We start from the raw sequence: 26,125 nt of genomic DNA, 5'->3' as shown, positions 1-26,125 counted from the left end.
AATAAGTGCTTACAAAAGAAAGTGAAATTCATCGCCCTTGCTGATGAATGGGAAATCAAGGAGTTGCTTCAAAGTTGTTAGACGTTTGTTATTTGTGATATTCGTAAACGCATCTTTTCATGACGCGAAAGTTGTAATAAAACAGGAAGAGACTAAATGTGTGCAATTTCTAGGTAATAACATCTACATGACCGCGAACGATTCCCGCCCTCAGTAGGAATTCCCGCGCCCCTGTTGGGATGCAGACGTACATATTTTGTTACAAACCCTCAGTACTAAAATACACGGCATTGAAAATAAAATATTGAATAGAATTCAATAAAACCGTTTGATTTCTTTATGTTTTCTATTATCAGAAATATGCATTAAAAATCATTAATCATAAAAGATTAAATGCAGACAATTAAATGTGTGTATGACTCAGTATTCAGTTTCGAATTGTATACACATAGATTAAAAAAAAAATGAGCAGTAGACAACAGTACATTTGCTATTGCAGGTTGCATGTTACTTTCCGTTTCCTACCGTTCACATAAAACCAACCATTTTCCTTGTTTTCTGATTTTGTCCTTCATATCCTTTCACAGGGCTAAATATAGCTATAGTTTTTATCATTAGGTAACTAAAAGTACACCGCTAGCCAATTTTTCCTTAAAATCAATTCCAATCTAGCTTTCAAAAAATTACCTATGTTTACCGGGAAAGAAATATAATTGATTTAAAAATTGAATGAAATAAGTTGAAAAACGGGGAAAAGTGCGATATTGGCCGTCCTGCGTTATATAATCATTTCAACCATGTACAAAGACATTCCAACCTGGGCACTTCAATGATTTATAATTTGTAAATTATATTTAAGGAAACGGATTAATATAAGTGTTTACTTGTTTCCGAATCCTTGCCTAATTATGTATCATTGTATACATATATGTTGTACGTTGTATTCATAATAAACTATGGTTTACACTAACCATGGACTACAGCGTACCAGAGATCCGACGAGATCTATTTTGACATGGATACAGATTCAGTCATTTTCTTGTGAGACAATTCAAAAAGGAAACTTCACAAATATCTTATATGTGAATATTGCATCAAAGACGATGTTTGTCTTCCCACGTATTTTGCTGATTTTCTTTTACCTTTTTTTCATTTCCTTAAATTTTTACTTCTTTTTTTTTTTTATATTTTGGCTTATCATTCGAGATGATGTCGACTGCACAATATTCCTGTATAAATGGCCGAGTTATCACTGGTTATCGACTGATGCAATACCTACATGCATGGTGTACATTTATTTAACACGTGTGATGTACTTCACACAGCCTTGACGCTAAATTCCGAGGCAAACCATTTTAATTTTGCTTATCCGATTCTGTTCATATGTATCGCCATATCGCGCGACTGACGAGAGGGAGCGCATTTCATTTGTATTTCGTCAATTTTGACTAAATGAACCACATGGAATGAAATTCGCGAGTAGATTGTACATGTAGACAAAAATGCTAGACACTTAAGCTTACAAGCAAATTAACGTGAACAACCATCGACATTTCTCTGAGTGCAAGGTGCAGCGCTGAAACAGAATGCATCTGTAAAGTGTCACGTGATCCACGTCAGTTTGATCACCCGTATATTTTTGGGCTTTCTTTTTGTTTTATTCACTAAGGAGAGTAATTAAAATACTACGAGTGCATATGGAAATACCTAAATAATATTATTATTTGATAAAGTTTATTATGAATAAAATGTTTCTAATATTAAAAGCGTAATTTATAAGAAAAAATTCTCTCTCTCTCTCTCTCTCTCTCTCTCTCTCTCTCTCTCTCTCTCTCTCTCTCTCTCTCTCTCTCTCTGAGCCTTTCAGTTTTCAAGTGCAACTGTTTGCATAAGCATATTTATCTGGATTGTTCTCTGCCGGTTGCTGATAACAGACTTGTGCAGCATGCAACAATGGGACTTATCTCCCTTACATGTTTGGTGGTTCAAGCCGTGCACTGTGCTCATACAGCTGACGCAATGGCAAATGTTTTCAGTTTCCATGACGTAAATCACGTGCATTCCTCCAGTTTAAGGAGTATGTTACTTTGTTGACAATATGACCATTAGCAATGTTTTGAATTAACGTGCACGCACGATTATAAATAAATCTCTTTCCAAAAAAATTGATCGTCAGAATTATAACCTTCCAGATGGGGGTGGTAATACGTCGCAAAGAATAAAAAATACGACGATTTATGACACGCTGAATTGCATGGAAAATTTGGCGGTTTTATTTTAATCTCAGAAAGACAAAGAACCAGTGTTCTGGCGGACTAATACAAAGCATATGGAGCCTGCAGTAGAAGAGGAACCCCGATTCCGAGAATTTCCGCTTTCAACTTCTAGGGGTATTAACACGTCCACCCACTGTGCATCTTGTCAATACTCAACAACCAGATGACATTACACGCATGTAAGACTCCCAGCTTACTGGTTCAGTGGGATAAATCGTTCTAAATTAACACGCACATGTTTGCGCTTTTCTAAACACTTATTATGCATAATGATAAAATAAAAAAATTGTAATCCGCAGCTTTGAATGGACGTCAATATTGAATGGGTTTCATAATTGTGTGAAATATGAATTGAAAATTAAATACCGCCCTGTTAATGTATTCTAATAGGGTAATACATATTTTTATATTAGGTGAAATTCATGACTTGTAAAAAGTAAGATGTCATCTGCTTTTGTAATTATTAACATCTGCATGAAGATAAAACGGGAATTTTTTTTAGTTTTTATTTTCTCTTTATTAAAAGAACGATTGACTGGTCTTATAAGCGAGAGACTGATAGAACACTTTGAATTCTTTACATTGAATGTGTCACGCTATTAAAAACTAATGATGTATCTAGGGTAAAACTGGAAAATCAAAATTAATGAGAAACAAAATAAAGTCACGACCCGTTCTAATTATGATATAGTTCTTTATTGTCTTTTTGACATTCAATGAACTAGATGATAAATTATTGATTAATTAAACTGTGATCAAATATTGACGTTAACGCCAATGACTCAGAAATTTTATTTCATAATATATGGCCAGAATTCTGATTTTTTGCAATGGCGCAGAAAGAATAAAAACATGGGGGTTAAGGGGAACTCAGATGTACGTATACCTAATCTAGATAATAAATTTCAACTTTATTTTAATTAATGATTTTCTTGTGCTCATGTGATTTTTAAAATCAAGTACTTCAAAATCAGCCAGTAGAACAATAGTTTTTCACACGCAGGGTGAAGAAAGAAATAAACTTCATTTGTTGAAAATAAAACGCTTGTTCCGTGATTAATAAACATATATTACGTACATTTAAATTAGGCTTTTCTTTATATCATTAAAAGCTGTAGGAATAGTATTTCCATAAATTACTGACTGTCCCTAATCAAAAATTCAAGATTTCAGAGCCATCTAAAGGATTCTAACTTTTCAAATCCCTTGCACTTCCCACTTTGTTAGGATACAAAAAAAATTAGTAATAAGTGGACGTGTGCGCGTAATATACATCAATAAGTAGGTCATCAGTAATGAAATGTGTCCCTGATGACTTAATTAACTCACCTGGGAGAGGACACAGACAGCGCTGACCACGGACCAGAGAACAATGTAGGTAAGAATTGGATTTGGTGTGGACATCAGCCGATGCGACCGGAGCATTTAGAACGGGGGTAAAGTCGACACTCCTGTACCGGGGAGGGCATCGGGAAGGAGGGGGGACAAGACTGCCACACAGAACCAATAAGTAGATGTGTAGTATGTGCAGTCAGTTCACTCATTTAATCCACAGCACACAAAAACATGACGGGAGACTTCTTCCCAGCATCTAAGTATAGGCCACGACACACAGTATACAGCGTAGCACCGCGACAGACAGTAAATTCCATTCACTGTTTTACCCCAATCACGAGGGAATGGTCAGAATCACAGAATTCATGTAATCCATTTTCACAATCATCGATATATAATAATTTCAACCTAACTTTGTCATAATACCGGCGTGGTATGATAATAATACCGTGTCGCTCTATCGTAATACGAGATCAAGGGGCCGCCGACGGGGGAATACACATTAGTAATATACATCCGCATATCAACTAATCGATTCAGCTCAGTGAACCTATATCAACGCTCACAGAAACCAGGGGGCGTGACAAATCTCACAAAACATAGGGCTTAAAACATGGTAAAAACGAGATCAACCTTTATCTGGACTTTTTTCTCTCACTCATAATTCACCAGTTATCCTTAGATGACCTCATTTGTAGTATAACTGCTTATATTGCGTTAAGACTATAACAGCGCCCAATGGGAAGTCACATAAATGTTCATTCATACCCACCCATGATGAGCGTTTTGGTGGAATAAAATGCGAAATATACAGAATATTCAGTCAGAATTCTAGCGCAGGGTTGTATTTATCAAGTTCTGTTGACAAAAACTGAGATTTAGCGCCTAGAACAAAGAGCGAGAATAAAGCACTCGAAAGCGGGGAATCCCTGAAACAGACTATGGTTGACCTAAAACCAAACAATATCAGCTGTTCTATGCGATGGGTGTGGTTGCTTATTTCGGGGTAATTTGCATCATTTATGGGTTCGGACACCTGTCATTCGGTTCTCTAGGGTCTCTTCTACAGAAATGTCAATGATTGTTGACCATACGGGCACTAGGTACTGCCCAATCCATGGAATTCCAGGGGCACCCTCCCTCATTTCGACGCCGTTATATAATTCAATAATTGATTCACACTGAATCGATCGAGGGGGCCACGCAGACTTTTCAAACAAGGATTTATATGCATATTTTCTCCTCTCTAAAGCCTAGATCGTTGAGCTTTGTTTATGATATCAATTTATGATGGAAGGGCGTTGCGGGTTACACAGAGTATTTATTTTTCGATGATAAAACACCTATTGACCCCGAGGTAAAGATGATAGCCTGATCGGCTATTGACGATCGATAGGGAGAACGAGTGATGCTCTCTTTACTAGTATCATATTTTTTTTTTTTAATTTCATATTTAATGTCCATGAAATCGGGTATAAATTTGGAACATAACAAAAATCATTGACTGTTCCCATCCAAACAATGACAATTTCTTTATTCTCTGAACTGCATAAATTACAGTGTTGAGAAAAATCACAAAAAAATTTTGAACAATAATACATATAGTATATACATTGCATGCATTGGAGTGACAATACAAAAGTGAGAAAAAAAATGAAAAAGGGAAAAAAGTATGATAAACAATTAACCTGGAGAGCTAACTCTCTCAATTATAACTTTAATGAATTTACACAGATTAATCAACAATTTTTTATTACTAGTATTAAAGAGTTGTTGAAATTTGTAAACATTTGGTTGTGTGTAGAAGTATGAAGGTATGTATAAAAATCTCTTATCTTTAATTGTTACATCTGTACAATGAAATAAATAATGAAATTCATCTCCTATCTCAATACAGTTACATATGGTACATATACGGTTTTCACGAGGTATATCATACCATCTACCTTGTTCTATAGGCAATTTAGCATTACTTGTTCTGAACATACAAAAAGATTTCTGATATTTGTATGGCAGATCTAATAAGTATTTTTCCAAAGATAATGTAGTTTTAAAAATTCTATAGTTAATACCTTTTGATGAATTATACATTTCACTATTCCATGACTGCTTGAATTGGTCTAGAAGTTTATGAAAAACTGTTTTCTTAAGCCACTGGATATTTACATTTTGTTGATACAAAATAATAGATAGACCACAATCATTCAATATTTTAACAATAAATTTAAACCAGGGTCTGTTCATTTTACCCATTGCATATTGTAGTTTTGACGCAACTTTATTATTTTGTGAAAAGACAAGTTTACTCCAAAATGCTATCATGCGGACTTTAACATTAATTATTAGTGGGTATCGTCCAAGTTCCCCATAAACCATATAATTTGGTGTTGAAGACTTTAGATTTAAGATATGTTTACAAAATTTCAGATGTAACTTTTCAACAAGTGCTATATTACCAAATCCCCAAACTTCACATCCATATAGTAAAATAGGTTTCACAATTTTGTCAAACATATCTAATTTACAATCGATTGACATATTGTGTTTTCTACATTTGGCTATTACACTATACATAGCTCTAGTAGCTTTTTCACAAAGTTCTTTCACATTGAGATTAAATGATCCATTTTTACAAAAATGTACTCCAAGGTATTTAAAATTATCTACAATTTCTAAACTAATGTCTCCATACTTAAATGAATAATCTACACGTGATCTACCTTTATTAAAAATGACAATTTTTGTTTTATCACTATTAACTTTGAGATGCCAGTTTTTACAATATCTTTGAAAAACATCAAGTTGATGTTGAAGATCATCAGGAGATTCAGATAATAATATTGTATCATCTGCATATAATAATACAAAAAGTCTAAGATATAAATTACATTTGTTTTCTAATTGGTGTGATAGTGATGTCAAACCCTCTACATCATATGTTGATAAAAATTCTTCTAAATCGTTAAGATAGAGTGCAAATAAAAAAGGTGACAAATTTTCACCTTGTCTAACACCCACTGTACATGGAAACATATCAGAGGTTAAACCCTTGACAGTTACACAAGATTTAATTCCCTTATACATATTTGTAATAACATTAAAACACTTGCCATCAATATTGTTCAACAAAATTTTGTTCCATAGACCAACTCGCCAAACAGAATCAAAAGCCTTTTCAAAATCTATAAAAGCACAAAATAATTTTATTTTAAATGTCTTTGATAATTCTATCAGAGAATATAATGAAAAAATGTGATCAATAGTCGAGTAATCTTTACGAAACCCAGCTTGATTTTCTAAAATAAGTTCTACTCTATTTGCATACTCAGTCAATCTTTCATTGATGATAGAAGTAAATAATTTCCCAAGACAGCTTATAAGTGTGATTGGTCTATAGTTTGATGGATCAGTATTGTTACCTTTATTTTTATAAATTGGGATAATATTTCCATGTATCCACTGTGAAGGTATAATTCCAGTTTCAAAAATCTTGTTAAATAACTTCACATAAAGATTTAACATAATGTCACATGTATTTTTAATATATTCATTAAAAATCCTGTCAATTCCACATGACTTATTATTTTTCAGTGATTTAATACATTTTATAATTTCATTACTTGTAATTGGCTGATTAATAAAATTGTTAAATTCCCCATCAGATAACAATTTCAATTCATCTTCAGATAATATATGTTCACAAGGTCCATCATTTTCAGTATTACAGCATTTGTTATAAAAATCAAAAAGATCCTTCAAGTCAGCATTACATGTTGACTTATTACCACAATTGGTATTGAGAATTTTCCAATATTCCTTCGGGTCTGTTGTTCGCAAATACTTTAATCTATCTTTCATAATTGCTCTATGGTGACCGACTGCATGTTTTAGTTTCTTCTTGTATAATCTTTCTTTTTCATACAAATTATTTCTAAATATTTCCCCACCATATTTTTTATATAATCTTTTTGCTTTTCTAAAATTTTGTCTTGCAGATTTGCATTCTCTTGTAAACCATGGTTTCTTAAAAGCCTTGGGTTTTTTAACGCATGAATATGGTTTTTGTGTACCAAAAACTTCTTTTGCACTTTGTACAAGTATATTACCAGTTTCTTCTACAATACTATTAATATAATCTAAAGATACATGTTCAGTTGTGCAACATATAAGACTATCCTCCAGACTATTGATAAGAGATATTTTACTATCTACAACATTGTGGTAAGTAACTTTGTCATCAATAACCCATCTTTTTGCAACATCTATATTCATACATTTGTTTGACAATTCATAATCGTTTGTTGAAGTGCATAAACCTATGTTTATACTTTTAATGGAAGACATATAACTTGAATTGGATTGTGCACATCTGACAATAGCTGTGAAAAAGGAAGTACCCTCATTTCTGATACATGCTTGATAAAACTTACACTTGCAATACAATCAGTGAGTTCAAATACATTGAATCCAATTATTAAAACAAGCGGGTCTTAAGACTGGTATATTGTGGTATATTGAGGGAAGGGTTTATTTATAGCTCTTTATTAACTAGAAATGTAGACTAACGAGGAGTGTTGTTTATTTTTTCTTCCATTCCTTCTTTCTTTCTTCATTTCTTTCCTTCAGGACGGATATGTGTGTCGTCAAAAGAAAAGTGGTATAAGCGTCTTATAAGGAAACTAAAGATAATATGCGCATTATAGGTTATAATTATTGTTAAACTTAATTTTACATGTTTATTAACAGTACACATCGCATTTTCATTTTTCCTTTATTTCGGGGGAATTTCTTAATCAGAACTAGAAGATTTTAGAATAATAATGTATTCTTCTGCATAGACTTGTTCAGATCGAGAGACGCTTTTAAGAGGGAATACCTACTATATATCTATATATACAGGTGTATTGCGACGTGAGCGGAATAAATTTTCCCTGGCCATTCTTAGCTCTATACTGCGTTTTATTAAACAGAGGTTGACAATTAATATGGTTGTATTCACACAACTCTGATTTGATGTATCTAAGACCACAAGTATTTCGTTAAAAAAATTTCAAAGCGGTGTGTCGATATAAAATGTTGAATTATTCTTTTTAAAACCCACCTAAATTGAAAAAAAGCCGCTAAAAATTTTCGCTATTGTCATTACCATACGACTGAAAAATGATCAATTCTTTATTCACTTGAAGTTAGCTGACATTTTTTTTTCATAAACAACGACAGTAAATAAAGATTACACTCCTCCCCCCCCCCCCCCCCCAAAAAAAAAAAAATTAAGTAGAATTAAACATTGAAAATAAAATATTGAACTAGAAAATTCTTAACAGTTCGGAGAGTTTCATAAGGAATTCCTACGTTGTTAACTGCCAATTATTTATTATTATATTAAGAAACTGCTTGATTGATGAAGTCACGCTCTCTTTGACAAGCAATTAATAACTGTCGTTAAAAGTCGTCATTGTGAAGACTACAAAATATCAGGAATTTTATATTTGTTTATTTATTTATCTCTAATTTATTGGATGCCTGCACTGCATGCATAGGTGCTTTGGCGGTAGTTAGCTAGTACATTTATGCAATACATATTGAACATCTTCTTTCCTAATCCTGTACCTACCCCCCCTCTCTTTATTCTCTCTCTCTCTCTCTCTCTCTCTCTCTCTCTCTCTCTCTCTCTCTCTCTCTCTCTCTCTCTCTTCTCTCTCTCTCTCTCTCTCTCTCTCTCTGCGCTACTTGCACCTTTATTCGTAGTGCCCGAATCATGAGCAATCAAATTATTATTTGTCGGAAACTTAATTAGACTGCACAGTTTTCGACCACAAAGGTGTTTCTTCTTGTTTATGTTACATAACATCATCTAATTAAAACGAAATCAACATGCAATTAACACGACAAATGCAACAACCATATTCACAAAAATGACATACATGTATTTATAAATGCAACATTTCTTACTTTAAGAGGGGAGTCGTACGACAGTAATGCACGGATATTGTTAATCTACATATTGGCACTAATGTGTGTGTTATAAGTATTGTAATTCCATATTGTTATACATATAAAGACACGATGATCATAAATTGTATAATTGGCTTCCCTAACGTACCCTCACTGAAAATTGTATTTGACAAATAACATTAACCAATTTTTTTGTCACCTAATTCAGGTCACAAATTCTGTTGTTGGGGTACTTTTTTGTCTAAGAGAAACAAAAAATATTGAACACAACTTTGAAATACATATCTTGCTTTTATTAACACTGTTCTCTAGCATGAAAAATAATATAAGCTCAGAGTTGTTCCATGCCAAGGCTTTGATTGTTTAACAAAACCAAACACACAAAATTAATCACTGCTTACATTGGAATTCAGGTGGCAAAAATAGTCAAAATACACCTACAGCCCTGTCGTTACATAAATTATTGATGCCCCGATAAATACATGTATGTAGATATACGCATTCTCAATCAATCATCTATACAAAACACTTCCAACGAATCAATCAATCATAAATTTAAATTTTCAATCATGCAGTCCATTTGTCATCGATCTGAATTTTGTCAACGTTTTGACGAATAACATGTATTTACCCTACAGGAAGCAGTTTATCGTATCAAACCCTATCATAGCATCCTTATATGTAATACCATGCTCAATGGAGTGATTTATCATTTACGCAAAAAAAAGGTGAAATGTCACCTTTACATAATCCATATATTTGGACAAAGTATTCTTTATTTAACCGCAAAAATATAGAATGGTGTTTTACTATGTGTACTCTTTCTGATAAAAAAAAAAGGAAATCCGTATTCGACATGTAAATAGTTCTCTCTGCGATAGGGTGGGCCTTGTAGTGACCAAGGATTATAAATTTCATAAAACGTGATTAAGAGTTGATGAATTTCTTTTGAGTGAAGAAAATTTTCAAATGAAAAACTACCGGTGTGCCAGTTAGCGCTTTGTTTTTGAATTGAAGAAAAATTATCATAAAACTAAGTCACCAGTCATTCGTAAAACTTGTTGTCATGAAATATGACGATTTATTATGTCAAAATTAATCTAGCACAAGAAAAAGACCAAAAAAGAATAATAATGAAAACTGATCTTGTGAACGCCCCGGATTCCATTAATTTTAACAATCTGTTTCGCGCAGTAGCATAGCTCTCGGGTAAAAGGCGTTCGTGTTTTTTGCATTTTAGATTTATAACAAATCATGAAAATGTCAATATCCACCACAATCTCCCCATAAAGATGGACACTCTCCCTCATCAATTTTTCAATCGTCATCAAATGAAAGTATATATTCATGTGTAAAAATGATTTACATCCGAATTATATCAACCTAAGAAGGCTGGGTGGACAGCAAATTATCCATTCAGATAAGCCTTGAAATTTCAGGAATGTAGCATCATTTAGAACTAAAAGTTGGAGGGGGGGGGGGGAGAGGGGGTAGGCTCATTCTAAAAAAAATATGTCAGCGTTCATTTTCTTAGTTTCACTTCAATTTCTTACATGCTCCCAAATTAGTCGGGGGGGGGGGGGGGGGGGGGCTGCTCCATAATTCAAATGTTTGCTGAGAGAGAAAGGCCCCCCCCCACCCCCCACAAACACACACACACACACACACTGATACGTGCCTCTGATGCCTGAATTTTAATATGATATTTGTTTTCACCATTAACTTATATTCAACATAGAAAAATCCAAATGTTTTAAAAATCTTCATAGGTCTCTTCGTCTTAAAAAAAAGTTTGGACTATAAAATTGGAAACCAAGAAACACAACTCAGTGATTGATTTCACGATTGGAAAAGTAGAGTTACCTAACTTACCCCCCCCCCCCCCCCCCATAAAAATAGAAAAGAAAAAGGGAAAAAAGAAAAAGAAAAAAACAACAACAGAGAATACCTTCAGCCAGTCATTGACCCTGAATATCAAGAATGTACAACATGCTAAAAGTGGGCACATAAGTCGTGGATTAGGCAGGAATCTGGGCGCACAATAGTGGTGTGAAAATTTTATCAGTAACATGTGTAGATTTTCCTGTTGTCTATTTTTGTATATGTTTTCAATGGAACATGAATATGGGTAATTTATCTCAAATTTATGTTAGTTTCATCATAACTTTTGTTGGTCTGAATTGGTAACATTTGATAACAAAATCGTCCAATTCTTTACAACGAGTTTTAAATGATTTTGTTTTTTCTCTCCATAAATTATTTTAATATGTGTAGTTGTCGCCGTGGAATACACTTGTACCCTTATAGTACGGGAAAAACTACATGTATCTACCAAATATACTTTAATACACCGGTAAACACAGGTAATCAAAGATTACAGAGCTCATGAGATGAGGCATCACCTTTATGAGATCACCTGTATCAGATTACCGTTTTCAGACTTTGTGATGTCTTTATCCAGGAAAGAGACGTTCCTCTAAATGTTACGTATACAAATATTTGTACGATCCAATTGGTCTCCAGTATTATATTAAAAAATGTATATCAGAAAATATTGTTCACTATTTGACAAAATATAGATTGTCTGCACATAGACTAGCAATAGAACAAGGTCGGTATAATCAAACTGTACGCTCGCGTCGCATTTGTAGATTTTGTACTCTTAATAGGATTGAAGATGAATGTCACTTCATTCTAGAATGTCCAAAGTACAGTCATTCACGGTGTATTAATATCAAAAATTATTACTGGTCAAAGCCTTCTTGCATTAAAGCTGACATGAATTCATAAAAGCATTTGGTCGCCATATTAGTTTTGATCGCTCCTCTAATGTCACTGGGGTATATATACCGGTTGAGAAAGTTACGGTCGGTTGCTTTCTGATCGAGGCATTCAGGTTGCACGGACTTCTGAATGTATGAACTACAGAATATAGTAAAATGTTTGTGATAAATAATGAAGGAAACAAAAATCAATAAAATACAAAATATATTTATTCTTTGAAAGAATTTCCATGGTATCCGTAATATTTTGCACAGATAGCGCTGCTTTACTTCGCATGCACATCGAACACGTGTGTCGTTCATACAGAATGCATAACGTCTGCATCATTTTTAAAACCCCGGCGGCAGTTCATCCAACACAGTAGTTAAATGATTGTCAATCCAAGAAAGTAACAACGTAACATCGTTTCCATCCGTTCCAACAAAAACGCTCCGTTTATAAAAATCCATGCGATCATTGACATTGCTCGATCTGCCAGTGTGTAGTTTGCGCATGTGCGATGTTATATTATACACAGGAAAACGGTCTACATTTATCGATGATTTTTGAAGTATTTGTGGCTGAATTTCAGTTTCGTCATTCATTGGATATGCCTTGCCAGTGAAGTGGTTGTCATATTATTTTTGTTTCAAACGTGTTTCTACACGTCTTTTCGTCCGGGTGAATGAAATACCTGAATGCGGTGAAGCATGAATAGTGCTCTCGGCCTTATATAAGGGGGTGTGTAGCGATGAGCAGAACAATAGAAATCGACAACTAATATGGCGGTAGTCGGAGATAAAAGGGAAATAATGCGTATTTATGAATTCATGTCAGCTTTTTAAGCTTGTTCAGTTGCCGAGTTCGAGAAATAAGAAACAATTAAACAAACAATGTATTTTTCTAAAGAAAGCCAGAGTATAGAAATAATTTGCATTAATTAATATGCGTATTATCGTCATAATGTGATAATTTAAGTTTTAAAAAATACATATATATATGTACATTTTTCTTGTCTATTTTTTTTAATGTAATTATTACACTGTACATGCATTTGTGGTATTAACTCATAATGGCATATGTGTCTGTACTGCAAAAAAATGTGTTCACATTGATTATGCATTTACATGCATTTATACAATGCCTATAAACCATGTGGTTTTTGAGTTAATGAACTATACTATATTATACTATACACCGTATATGAAAAATCCTAGTCAACGATCTTTATTAAAATGCCTCCACACAAGTTCAAGCTTTCCTGGTCCAAAAGTTTTTCTCTATATGTTAAAACTTGCACCCCCCCCCTCCCTCCTACCCCCGGGGGTCATGATTTGAACAAATTGGAATCCACACTACCTGATGATGCTTCCACATTAATTTGACTCATGCTTCCACATTAATTTGACTTTTTCTGGCCAAATAATTTTTGAGAACATTTTTAAAGATTTTCTCCATATATTCCTACATGTATGTAAAAATTCATCCCCAATGTGGACCCACTCTACCCCCGAGACCATGATTTGAACAAACATGAATCAAGGGCACCTGCTCCAAACACCTTAACCTCATCCAAAATCTGAAACCTAGGGCTCAGATTCAGCATCCAAGCATGTCATGTTCATCAGTATCACAAGACGCACCATCCATGCAAGTTTGGTGAAGTTAGGACTAGCAATAACTAAGATATAATCATCAGAGGGCTCCTGCTTCAAAAACTTTAACCAGCTCCAAAAACCTTAACCACCCCAAACATCCAAAACCTATTGCTCAGATTTGGCATCTAAACATGTCAAGTGCATAAGTATCATAAGGTGCACCATCTATGCAGGTTTGGTGAAGTTAGAACCAGCAGAAATTACTTACCTATGTCCATATAAGGGCACCTGCTCCTAAAACTTAAACCTCCATCATCCAAAATCTATAGCTCAGATTCAGCATCCAATTCTTTCAAGTCAATACGTAGGTCCAGATGCACAATCCATGCAAGTTTGGTGAAGGTAGGACAATAACTTAGATACAGGGCCTGCTCCAAAAACTTTAACCAGGCAGCGGTTTTTTTTTTAAATTGGGGGGGGGGGGGCATACTCATCCAAAGAATTTTAATAAAAACTTCCCCAAATCCTATTCCCTCCTTTCAATTCAATTTTAGCATGCTCCAAAAAGGTGGGGACAACTCCATCTTAATTTACTTTTAAGCAAATAAAAAAATGTTTGCTGTGAGAAGTGGGAAAGGCCACCTGTCACTTCATCTAAAAGACTGACTCAAGGTCATCGTACCCATGAACCATTTTGAAATAAAGATCTTTAGAATAGCGCTATATAAACAGTTTCGTCTTCATTCTTATGTATGTAAAGTTTGAGCCTAACTGAAACATATCGGGGGGATGGGGAGTCACACTGCACAAGGATTTTAACAATGGCATCTGGTAAACGTAACAACTTTTTGGTCCAAGGGAAACAACTCATTTAGATTTTTAGTACTATGCATCTAAATCAATCTTTAATACAGTAGGAAATATTCTCGTTGTTTGAAATGACTCAATGCAAGCTGGCAAGTGGACAGTGATATCAAATTCATCGACTTCTTATTTGTAGTCATATAGATACACAAGATATTCCATTTTGTATAAAAATTACAGGTTTATTTAAAAATATTCAAATACTAAGTTTATAATGCAGCCATTTGCAATCAGTAGATTAAAAACAAATAAAATAAAACCATATCGCAGTCAATCTTCCGCACTATTAATAAATTAGAGCACCTTCACCGTCCAGTTACACACATGCATGTTTATAGAACCACACGTTACGCGCACTCAGGTATGTACATTTATGTGATCGCTGTTCACTTTGATGTTTTGATTTTCTTTGCACTCTGAGGTCTTTTCGGCGTCTGAAAAAGAAATAAAACTGTTTTTAGTTCATATTTTCATCAAAATTAACTACCCTACCTTCCTTTAAAACATTAGTACATCAACTACTTTTAAAATATTGCATTGAAAGAAAAGTGCGTTCAAAACGTTTACGTACCTTTGGCTTTGCCACTTTGACTGGGGTCTTTTTCTTCGTCAATGTAGCTTTCTTTTTGGCTGGCGATTTCTTGACTTTCTCTTTGGCCGGTTTCTTGGCCTTGGGCGCGGGCGATTTCTTTGCGGCGGGAGATTTCTTTGCCGCGGGTTCCTTCTTTTTCTTTTCCTTTACCGGTTTCTCCATTGTCCCCTCCTTCTCCTCGGCCTTAGCTTTCTTTTTCTTCTCTGCTGCCTGCTTCGCTTTGTTGATCCTATACCGACTGGACATTAGGGGTCTGTCGTCCGACTGCTTGGACTTAACGATCACGTTTTTCTCGAGCGCCGAAGTCAGCGCCTGCTTCAATCGAAATTTAACTGTCGTGGGGTCCACAGTTTTGTATTTCTCTGTGATGTAGTTTCGTATGGAGGGTACGGATGCGCCCTTAGAGTCTGTGCTGGCAGTGATGGCTTCCACGGCCATATCCAGGAAGGAGGGGTGAAGTCTGGGTGCTTTCTTGACGGCGGGTTTTTTGGATGGAGATTTAGTTGGTGACGCCATTTTCTTCTTGTAACGCAGTTCGAATAATAAAAATATCGCGTGTTCTTGTTTATATATGACAAGCGCGGACGTCTGCGAAAACATTGGATTGAAATTACACCAGCGAATACAATATTCAATCCACCTTTAAGACGACCAACACAAAACCCCGTCATTTTTACATTACTGTACAGCAGATATACTGTACATGGTTGATTCACCCAGGCCTATAATTGACATCGTCCCATTGTCAAATATCTATTTATATACAAATGACTATGTGCTGTTTCCATCTCTCTTCTACCCACTGGACTATAATCACTGAATGTGCCCACTTTTATTACATAGCTAAAGTTTTAAAACGCGACGGTAGTTACTACACACTAGGAGCCTACTGAGAATTTAGAGGGAGTTCGAATTGCTCTCTCTCTCTCTCTCTCTCTCAATATGTTAAAACGAATACCTTCAATTTATATCAACCAAATTATCGCGTTATCTTTATTTGATCACTCGGTGAAACAAAACAAAGCAAGAAAATGATATAAGAATTTATTTTATTACATGCATAAATTAAAATAAGTAAGCTACACAGGTGCATGTTCATTTAAATAGAGTAATATCTGTATTTCATTGATACGAACAACGTTAATATACTTTTGGTGAGATTCAAATCATGACATAAACTGGAGGTATTTACATTAAAAAAAATACAATGCATCCTCTAAACATTAATGCCCAATATAGTATTAACAAAAATCGAAAAATGATAATGGAATTAAATAAGAATATGTTCATTTATAAATACATGTATAATCAGTTGCACCTCTGTAATCCTTTTAAGTTACAAATTGTAGACATGATCATCTCATCTACATAAATGTACAGTTAAATGGTTAAATATACAACAAAACACAAACATAAATTCTCTCTTACACATACACAGTATGCAATGACACTTGAACTTTATTCTCACAACTGAATTTACAATGTAGTGAAAATACTTATATACATTATGTACAAATTACAATATAAATAATAGATGACAATAATTGGTACATGTACATTCATGAAGAAGGGATAACAGATTATTGGTTCAGGTTAACCAAAAGAGATAATAACTCTTTCAAATATAGTATATAATTGCATGTACATTGTAGATGGTACACGGTAACTGACCGTGCGGACACTGGCTTCAGATTGGGTTCCTTCAGGAGGCTGGGGGGCCAACAAATTACTCAGCAGATCTACCTTAACTCTTCGATGTGATTTGTTTGGCTATAAACTATCATTAAGTAAAGAAATATATATTTAAGCTTTTAAATCCTCTGAGTATTTGAGTATTTCCTGTAACTTTTTTACAGAACTCTTCTTCTAAAGGAGATCAATAAACATGTACTTTAAAATTGGGCACGACCTTAATTACGATCGTTATACACCACCGAGATGATGACACCGGCCAATATGAGCACCACCACCAGCACCACCAGCCCAATACTCAGGGCCCACCTATTGTTCCGGACCACTTGCTTGTATTTCATTCTCCTTGTGATAACTTGAAATTCACCGGCCTGAAAATGGAACCATACAAAATGGTGAAGGCGTCTATGTCGCTCCTCATCGTGTCGTTTATCTGTGCTATTAATATGCAAAGAATTTCGGTAAAATGATGATTAAAAATAAAATCCGTTTTCCGTTAGTTTCTATTATGAAATGAGATATTTTAACCCAAAATATAAAGCTATCTCTTTGTTTGACCAAATCATTTATATTTAATGAAAATATTCATAAATTTTTCCATTGTTTTGAAAAAAATTTGATTAGACAATTATCAAAAATGACTTTTAGTTATAGACGGCTAGACAATGCTATCGTTCGCAGTTCTTTGGTATATCTGAGAGAGAGAGAGAGAGAGAGAGAGAGAGAGAGAGAGAGAGAGAGAGAGAGAGAGAGAGAGAGAGAGAGAGACCTTCTCCTTCAGCTGCTCTGACAGTTTCTCCAGTTCCTCTACATTGCCGTGGCGATTCATCAACAACTGGACGTTACTGTCCAGTACATCCACCAGCTCGTGGATCTGTCGCTGGATCTGTTGAAGGTTATGGGCCCCAGTCTGTACCTCGTCAGTGTCCTGAAATGTTGTGTTAACTTATAGAATTATTATCAGTTTTAAATGCGTTTTGGACACAATGTGACAGTGCTTTTATTTGCAGCTCGCTTTTATTTCAATCGAGGACACTTGTAAAATTACAGCATTAACACAGCTACGCACAATTATAACAGGAACTACTCTTGTTTTTGTTTTTTGATCATTAAGATACAAACATATGCAGACTGTTTTAGCCCATGCAGCATTTACACTATTTGTAAAAGTTGCACAAATGAATCGTTATCCATTGGTTAGGTATATATACGTAACGACAACATGTTTTTCAGAGAAAAAAACTGCAGTAATGTGGTCAAAAATTGTAAAATACTTACCTCATCCATAACTAGTGCTTACTAAAGATCACGGGACAGCTGAATCGAAAATAGCGTGATTTCCCATAATATAAATACTGAAGCGAAACAAGAGTCTCTTGAAACGTAAAACAGTTGATGCACGAACCTCGCTTGTTTATTTTAAGAGCTTCAGTTTAGAATATTTAAGCTGCTTGGTGCGGTTTTTTTGGCTTTAACAGTAACAAATAATTATTGTTTTTTTTATACAAACCAATTATCTTAGAAAGTTATATACTTTCACCTTTTTACACCAGCGAAATTTGTCCCCCTCATCAATAGAAATCTGCTGCAATGCATATTAATAATTATTATACACTAGATGCAAGATGTAACTTGCCTCTATGATGTCAGAGTCTGGCATTAGTGAGTCATTTTACCCAAATGAAAATAAGATTCTCCAAAAAGTTGTGTAATTTGCATGTTAACATAATTATCTTGCATGTAGACATAATTATCTTGCATGTTTACAATTTTATTGCATGTGTTGACATAATTTATCATGTATGTAGGGGGCAAAAATATGCCACCATAGAATTATTCATTTTTAACTCGTATGTTTTACTGGAAAGAATAAAAATTGAATCCAGTCAGACCGCTCCAATTAAATAGAGTCGCGGTCCAATAGTTATCTAGTCTTGTTTCTAAAAGAATAAAATATGCCCATGTTTAAATTCCTTTAAAATACGTAGGCGAGCATGCGTTGACATATTAGAATGTACATGTATTTGTGTAAACACAAATCTTAAGATGGCTACCTTACAGAAAGCAGATTCAGGGTAGGTACTTAAAAACTTAACTATAATTGGAAGTATACTGATCTAGATTTTGGTAGGCTTTGTAAATACATTCAGATTGGAACAGATCTATGTTTTCTACCCGTGCATAGAGTACTTTTAAAACTAAGTACTAACGTAATTTTCCCACGAAGTGCACCATAGACTTTGCAGTGATATGTAAGTCCGATGTGTCTATCAGTAGATCACATTGAAGAGCAACTAAGGTGGAAAGTTCACAGGTTGCTTTTTGTCTTTACAAAAAAGATTTAATTTGAGCTTTATTTCTGTAGGCTTTGCACCTGCATGACAATCTTAGCCCATTTAATAGTTTGCCGACACGTACATCATTTTTTCGTTATTTGCGCCATCTCTCAAAGTGGTAGAACACAAATGCTTACGTTATGTATTGAGGTAATGAAAAGGACAGTGTAAGTTTGGTCCACAGTTTGTTTTCTTTTGTCATTTTATAGAGGGATTTATATCAAACATATCTTCAGGATTTTTCTCATTAGATGCAATCATATGCAGTGTACATGTATGACTTTGTCATTGATGCATCACCAAACAAGCTCAGTAATTCGATGTTTATGTAAACATTCAACATTAATTAAAAAAGTAAGATTAGATTAGCATTTGACATAATATTATTTGACAAAATAGCATTGGATAGCAATAAAATACCACATGCAAGGCGTCTTAAAATAGAGAAAACACTTTATTTATTTATTACTTTACTTTATTTATCAAGACATGTTACAACAGAAATGAAAATGTGCACTTTTACAAATGTATCAGAAATCATTGTAATGTATATATAATATCTTATTATCTTCATTTTCAATGTTTGCTTTGGGTGTTTTTCCTGTTTAAATGTTAATAACTAAGAAATATGAAGTATTGAATGTACAATATTTTAATAAATAATATTTTATTAAAAAGTAACTGAATAAAAGGAAAGAAAAACTTATATGAAGCATCAGAACGTCGCGGACAATGTTACGTACTAATTTTCCCGACGTTATTATTTTGGTCCATAGGTATGCTGAAGAGTTCGGGGACTTACTAGGTGACCTTAAGGTAAGTGATTTATTGGTGTCATCCATAACACTGCAAGGGCGTCGGCACTAATTCTGTTTGTTTTTAGATCTCCTTATAATCTTTCGTACTATATTTACACTATCCCTTTGACCTCAAAGACGTTACCAGATTTACACGGTCTCAAAGTTTTCATTCAGAACCGAGCGTATCAACCTTAAGTTGATAATTTAAATTTATAGTTTAAACAAGACAAATTACATTTTTTAAAATCTACTGTACGATAGCCCATTAAATTCGGACCTTAGTCTGATTAGTTCAACAATTATTCTATTCATCTTAAACAATTATATGGACAGCAGACACCATGCTTATGTTCTCTCCGTGCAAAACCTTAACTTTGTTTTGTTGTCCTATGACCAGGGGTGTGGAACATTAATTTCATATTTAGGTCGGGTCATTTAAATCCTTTTTGTGAGAATAACCTACATGTAACTTACCACATTATGATATGCACATAAATGAATCATTGCGTATTCAGTTACATACTAGGTTATACCATGTTTTTAAATTAATTTTTTGTTTGGATTAAACTACTGATTTTTTTTAAAAATATTTCTCAAGTGATTAATTCTCAAATAATGTAAACATTGTCTACCCGAGATACTTGGTTGCGAGGATATCAATCTACAACTAATTTATGTCATCTCACAATTTGAAACAACTTGCTTAGCGATGTTATATGACTTGACCATTCTTAGTTAATATTTCAAGATAATTCATAGTTATCAACAATGAAATAAATACAATTCAAAATGGACAAAAGCACTGCAATATCTATAAATTTCTATAATTTTCTACACCTACACAAAGATGGCAAAAAATGAGTAAAAATGTCCACCATGCACATCTTGTAAGGATTAAGACTCACATAAGAAGAAATGCAACGACAGAAGAATGTCAAAGCAGTTGAAGTTAAAACCATGAAAGCACCTGAAGTTAACCATTACAAAAAGCAAAAATAGGATTTTTTGTTTTTATTTCTTCTAGCATTAATATCATATATGAAGCCCACCTTCAAACAATGAATCGATCAAACTATCGTTGCTTAATTATCACCAAAAGCAGAAAGGATCTCTCTGTTTTTATTTATCAAGAGTGGTCCTTTTCTAAAAATATTTTGTACTCATTAAAGGGACTTAGACACAATTTAAGATCAACATTTTATTTTTTAATGCATGTAAACCAATGGATAAAATGGTTTACATGTGCATTTTGAATGATTGACAAAAATTTGAATGTTAGACGTGAAGTTACGAGCGAGATACAGAAGTAAGAAATCATTGTCATGTTAATAAAACTCGAGTATTATATTTGTTTACAAAAAACGTAAAGTAAGGAATTTACCATTTCTTTGACAAAATGACTCGTTGCAAACAAGATAAACTGATTCTGTGTGCATAAATGATATTATAAAAAAAAATAGACAGTACCATTTAATTGAAACTTATACCAATACAACACATATGCAAACAATAACAAGACATGATCTTTGTTTACGAAACAAAGAACTTCATACTCTTAATCCTTCTTGTTACTCGATATTTGATTTTCAAATTTAGAGGAATCATTAACAATACCGATATTATCCATTCTACACATAATGGAAAAACATAATGGAAAAACAAAATTTGAAGATTTTGAGCTGAAATCGTGCCCAAGTCCCTTTAAAGATTCGCTCTTTTTTTCCAAAAGATATTCAGAAACAGACTACTACTGTTTCTTGATTTCAATTTGCTTCTGCATAGAAAAAACCCTCAGTTGACTCATGGTGGCAAGCAATAGTCCATCGATAAAAAATACTGAAAAAAGCGGGACAAAATGGGATACAATACGAAGGAGAGAACACAATCAATTTTTTTTTTTGGGGGGGGGGGGGTAAAAAAGATTTGTATAAAGGACTTTACAAATTACTTGTACATTAATGGAGATATTTTGTTAAGAGTGTTAAATATTGATAAAAGTATAATGCTTATATACTATTTTTAATTGTGTTGTATTTGATATCACTGCACAGTTAGTTAGCAATTTGATTTACAGTTGTCCATTGTGTATAGGTTAGTGATGTGGACCACGAGTCTTTAGTTTAGTGTAGTGATCGTATACAGCTAGACATTTCTAGTGTATTAGTTGAGAAATGTGATATCACGGAGGAACAAGGTTACATATAAAGGCACGAAAACATCTAATATATGAATGGATAAACCCAAACATCAGGTACCTAAAACGCCCACCTTGTAAATTCACGTGTACATGTGATACCAGAGTATCTGAAGTTTTTCCATTTCATGAAAAGTGTGTTAAGGTTACATAAAGATTTGTAAATATAACCTTATAAAGGAATGTACGTTGGATATAGAAAACGGACGTTAATAAAAAACCGAAACAAATTTATTTAATAATAAAAGAGTTAGTCACCCATGTTAAGCAAAATACATAAGGTATTTTGGGAAACAGCATTTAATTGTGTATTTTTAAACATTGTAGTCTATGCTAACCAATTTCCAAAACACATTCTTAACTGAGATAAAAGCCACAAACGACAAACTAGATGATCTCACAGAGCGGGTGTCTCGAATCGAGATGAAGCTGTATGGAGAGGATAACCAAACTCTGACACCAGGTGTCGACAGGGCACTGCTGCGGGGCAGGGGTCCAGTCAACATGCTACCAGGGCGAACCAGACCAAAGATCAAACGCCTCCCTGCTGTGGATCTGAGCGACGATGTTGATACAAGTAGCAGTGATGGGTCGTTCCGTATGAAACTGGATGTTAACGGTAAATCAGCGCTTCACGACTTTCTGATCTTTCATATCATTTTCTCTATAAAAAATATATATACCACTTTCGAAATTGTCGTTGTAGATCTTCCAGATGCATGTGCCAGCCTTTACAAAGACGTTCTAATTCAAGAACATGAAACCATTTTGAAAGACATTGACCTGAGTGACACAGATATCTTGGACCGGCTGATATCTGAGGAGGCCATTACAGCTAGTGATGCTGAGGATATAAGGCGAGGAGGAGGGAGAAGGGAAAAGGCAAGAAGCCTTCTGCTGATGTTGGAACAGCGCGGACACGGTTCTTTTGTTAGCTTTATGGAAGCGTTGGAACCAGACTATAGGCACATCAACACAACATTGAAACGATCGCTCAGCATTATGTATAAAGAAAAGAAACATGGACGCTTGAAGTGCATCGTCTGTAAAATCATTGAAAACGTACCACCTCGTGAGGTCATCGACAAATGTTACACCCAGAAGGTCATTCCTACCAAGGTCATGCGGGACATAAACCAATGTGGTGACCCCAAAAAGGGATGGGAACAACTAAGGCCCCACATCAAGAATGAAGAAGCCATCAATGTGTTGGCAGATTCACTACTACCAAAATTCAAAGGTTTGCGCGAGGAACTCGACAAATTCAGTGAATTGAAGAAATTTTCGTGTTTTTGCAAGAGGTTGTCAATTAAACGCAAGATGGAAGAATCCAAAAGGCAGGACCCGATTCCACAGTCCCCTGTAGAACACAGCGAGGCTCAGGATCTCTCCGACCTGGATAAGGGTGTAATAGATAATGACATGGATATGGAAGTGACATCGGAGGAGAACACAAACTCTGTAGTGCCATCGATGGAGCCAGTGTGTAAATTCAAAGAAACAGGATTCAGAGACAAATTTAATCGACAGGCAATCAGAAAAAAGGACATGAAGGAAAGAGCCATCCCAGAAACGTAAGAAATATATACCAGTCTTCAATGGACAAAACAAACATTGCAGGCATCATTTCTTGCAAACAGTAATGTGACAAGTGCTGATAATGACACGACATGATAGATTTTATGTTCAAAACACCTGTTTAAACTCATCGTGTTTTGCTAAATAAAAAACCCCAAAACACTGGCAATAAAAATTATGTAATCCTACATATTTGTAAATTAGATGTTTTGTTATATGAAATCTTTTTTTCTGCTGAAGCTGGACTAATTCAAGGTTCCTATAATTCCAGTATCATTCCAAGTTTCAGGTTTGTTTAACAATATTTCAAAGCCGTTTCTCCATTATGACGATGTAATTTAGAAACACCTTTCTAAAATTATTTATACATAAATTCAATCCATTTGGAATTGTTACATGTAATGTGAACTGAAATAAAACTGTTTAATATTTACATTTACGCTCATTGAAAATCTAGAAGGAAAGTCCCACGTGTCTAAGTTTCAAATGTATCAAGGAAAGTTTTCAATACATGTAAATGTTTGGAATACCATAGACATATAACAGTATATGTCAATAGTTCAACAGATGGTTTTTTTTTTGCTTAAATTATCAAAATCTAAGCAATAGCCACATCTCTGATGTACTAGTGTGTGTACAATTGATCCGTAAAACAAAATCTCCAATCATGAAAAAGGTCAGAGGAGATATCCGGAAAATAAGGTTACCCTATTTGCAATTTTAAAAAAAAAATAATCAAGTTCAACAGCTGGTATTCTTTTTTGGGGCATCAAAAACCAAAATCCTAGTAATATGCTCATCTCTAATATATGTACAATTGATCTGCGAAACAAACGTTTCCTATCCTGGAAATAATATGAGATGTCACCCTTACAAAAGGATTACCCTAATTACAATATTATGCAAAAAATGCAAGAAAAGTTCAACCGCTAGTATTTTTCGCCAAAATTAACAATAATAAAAATCCAAGTAATATGCACATCTCTATATTTGTACAATTGATCTGCAAAGCAAAAAACGTCCTATCATGCAAACTGTAGGAAGAGTTTTGGGTACCCTTTTGGCAGCCTCCCGTCTGCCAATTTTACCAGTTAATTAAATTTGGATAACCATTTTATCAAACATTTGAAGATGACAAAATTTCTGAATTGTTCAATCATTGCATTTTTTACTAGAAATAGCTTTTCGTTTTTTATTTTTTACAAAAATTGTTTTTTGTTGTATAGAAAAAACCCCAAACTTATAGTTACTAGTATCCGATTTAGTAGTCTTTTCGATTTTTGTCTTTGTTTTTGTACAAAAAATGGTACATTAGATCGATTGTGTCTCTCTTTTCCCCACAATACTTTTTAAAAACATTTCAGCTAATATTGGAGGTAATCTTTAAATAAAGACAGCAGCACAGCGCCATCCCCAAGCAACATCTGTGTCGATTTTTTTAATATATTGAAAAACATTGTTTGACCGCTTTAAATTTTATTATAGAGAAAGGCTCTTTGGCCTTTACTATAAAATATATTTTATACCACTAAGGCGATAATTTTTCAATATAACTTATGGAGCAAAAGGACAGCAGAGAGGGTAAGGTCCCTTTTTAGCGTTATTTCTATTTTTAATGCATTTGGGTTTTTAAAGTTGATTTTTAAATCAACTCCTCCATTTGAACCTTAAATTGCACTTGTTTGATTAATGAATCCGCTACAAAAATCAGTTGTTTTTACATTACAAGTTATATATACATAAAATACACATTTATTTGTTGGAGTAAATCGTAAGACACACACATCAGATAATCTTGTTCGCTAATTACGTTCTTTATTTGCTTATGGAGCAACAGGCTAACAAAAATCTTGTGAGACTTTCCCGAAGACTTCCCCTTGAAATAAACTTTAGCAACTGAAAATGAATCAAGTATGTGACGCCCTTGGTTAAACGATTCTACACCCGTCAGGTAGTTTCACTTTTTAATTTAACTATACGAAAATTAACCTCGTTACGACAGTTTGCACTTTATTGACCGTGAAGCAATGCTTATTCAAAGGACAGAACGGGCGAGGTTACTTTGTCCATGTTTAACTTCCGAATGAGAGTTAGTGACTAGTGTAGTTAAAGGTATGCGTTGATTTGATCACATCTAGTATA

At 34.2% G+C, this 26,125-nt stretch overlaps 4 protein-coding genes across 10 annotated transcripts in view; 1 reads left to right on the top strand and 3 right to left on the bottom strand.

Moving 5' to 3' along the window:
* LOC128164522 (uncharacterized) overlaps positions 1-4,130 on the bottom strand; it is a 63,122-nt gene extending 58,992 nt beyond the window's left edge. For 5 of the 7 annotated variants that reach the window (XR_008240955.1, XR_008240951.1, XR_008240952.1 and 2 more), the window contains exon 1: positions 3,606-4,130. Coding sequence is in view for 1 of the 7 variants with exons in the window: in XM_052828427.1 (XP_052684387.1) it covers positions 3,606-3,701 (96 nt within the window). In the remaining 6 variants the exon portion in view is untranslated. The remainder of the gene's footprint in view (positions 1-3,605) is intronic. The other 2 variants (XR_008240954.1, XM_052828427.1) reach the window with 2 other exon arrangements.
* Positions 4,131-14,952: 10,822 nt separating this feature from the next.
* LOC128166796 (sperm-specific protein PHI-2B/PHI-3-like) lies at positions 14,953-15,958 on the bottom strand. The gene is made up of 2 exons (XM_052832179.1): positions 15,363-15,958; positions 14,953-15,225 (listed from the first exon to the last, which is right to left on the bottom strand). Exons 1-2 carry the CDS (start codon positions 15,897-15,899, stop codon positions 15,178-15,180), a joined length of 585 nt encoding a protein of 194 aa, XP_052688139.1. The 5' UTR covers positions 15,900-15,958; the 3' UTR covers positions 14,953-15,177.
* Positions 15,959-16,413: 455 nt separating this feature from the next.
* LOC128166829 (uncharacterized) lies at positions 16,414-18,493 on the bottom strand. The gene is made up of 3 exons (XM_052832235.1): positions 18,354-18,493; positions 17,845-18,003; positions 16,414-17,446 (listed from the first exon to the last, which is right to left on the bottom strand). Exons 1-3 carry the CDS (start codon positions 18,360-18,362, stop codon positions 17,294-17,296), a joined length of 321 nt encoding a protein of 106 aa, XP_052688195.1. The 5' UTR covers positions 18,363-18,493; the 3' UTR covers positions 16,414-17,293.
* A 610-nt stretch (positions 18,494-19,103) lies between these two features.
* Positions 19,104-24,409, top strand: LOC128166201 (uncharacterized). The gene is made up of 4 exons (XM_052831205.1): positions 19,104-19,150; positions 20,188-20,227; positions 22,733-23,024; positions 23,112-24,409. The coding sequence occupies exons 1-4, from the start codon at positions 19,122-19,124 to the stop codon at positions 23,981-23,983; spliced, it is 1,233 nt and encodes a 410-aa protein (XP_052687165.1). The 5' UTR covers positions 19,104-19,121; the 3' UTR covers positions 23,984-24,409.
* Positions 24,410-26,125: the final 1,716 nt, after the last annotated feature.

The sequence above is a fragment of the Crassostrea angulata genome, chromosome 10, assembly GCF_025612915.1.
Source record: "Crassostrea angulata isolate pt1a10 chromosome 10, ASM2561291v2, whole genome shotgun sequence".
In the NCBI taxonomy this organism is placed as follows: Eukaryota; Metazoa; Mollusca; class Bivalvia; order Ostreida; family Ostreidae; genus Magallana; species Magallana angulata.
The sequence above is the reverse complement of the archived record's forward strand: the minus strand, read 5'-3'. Positions and strand labels throughout refer to the sequence as shown.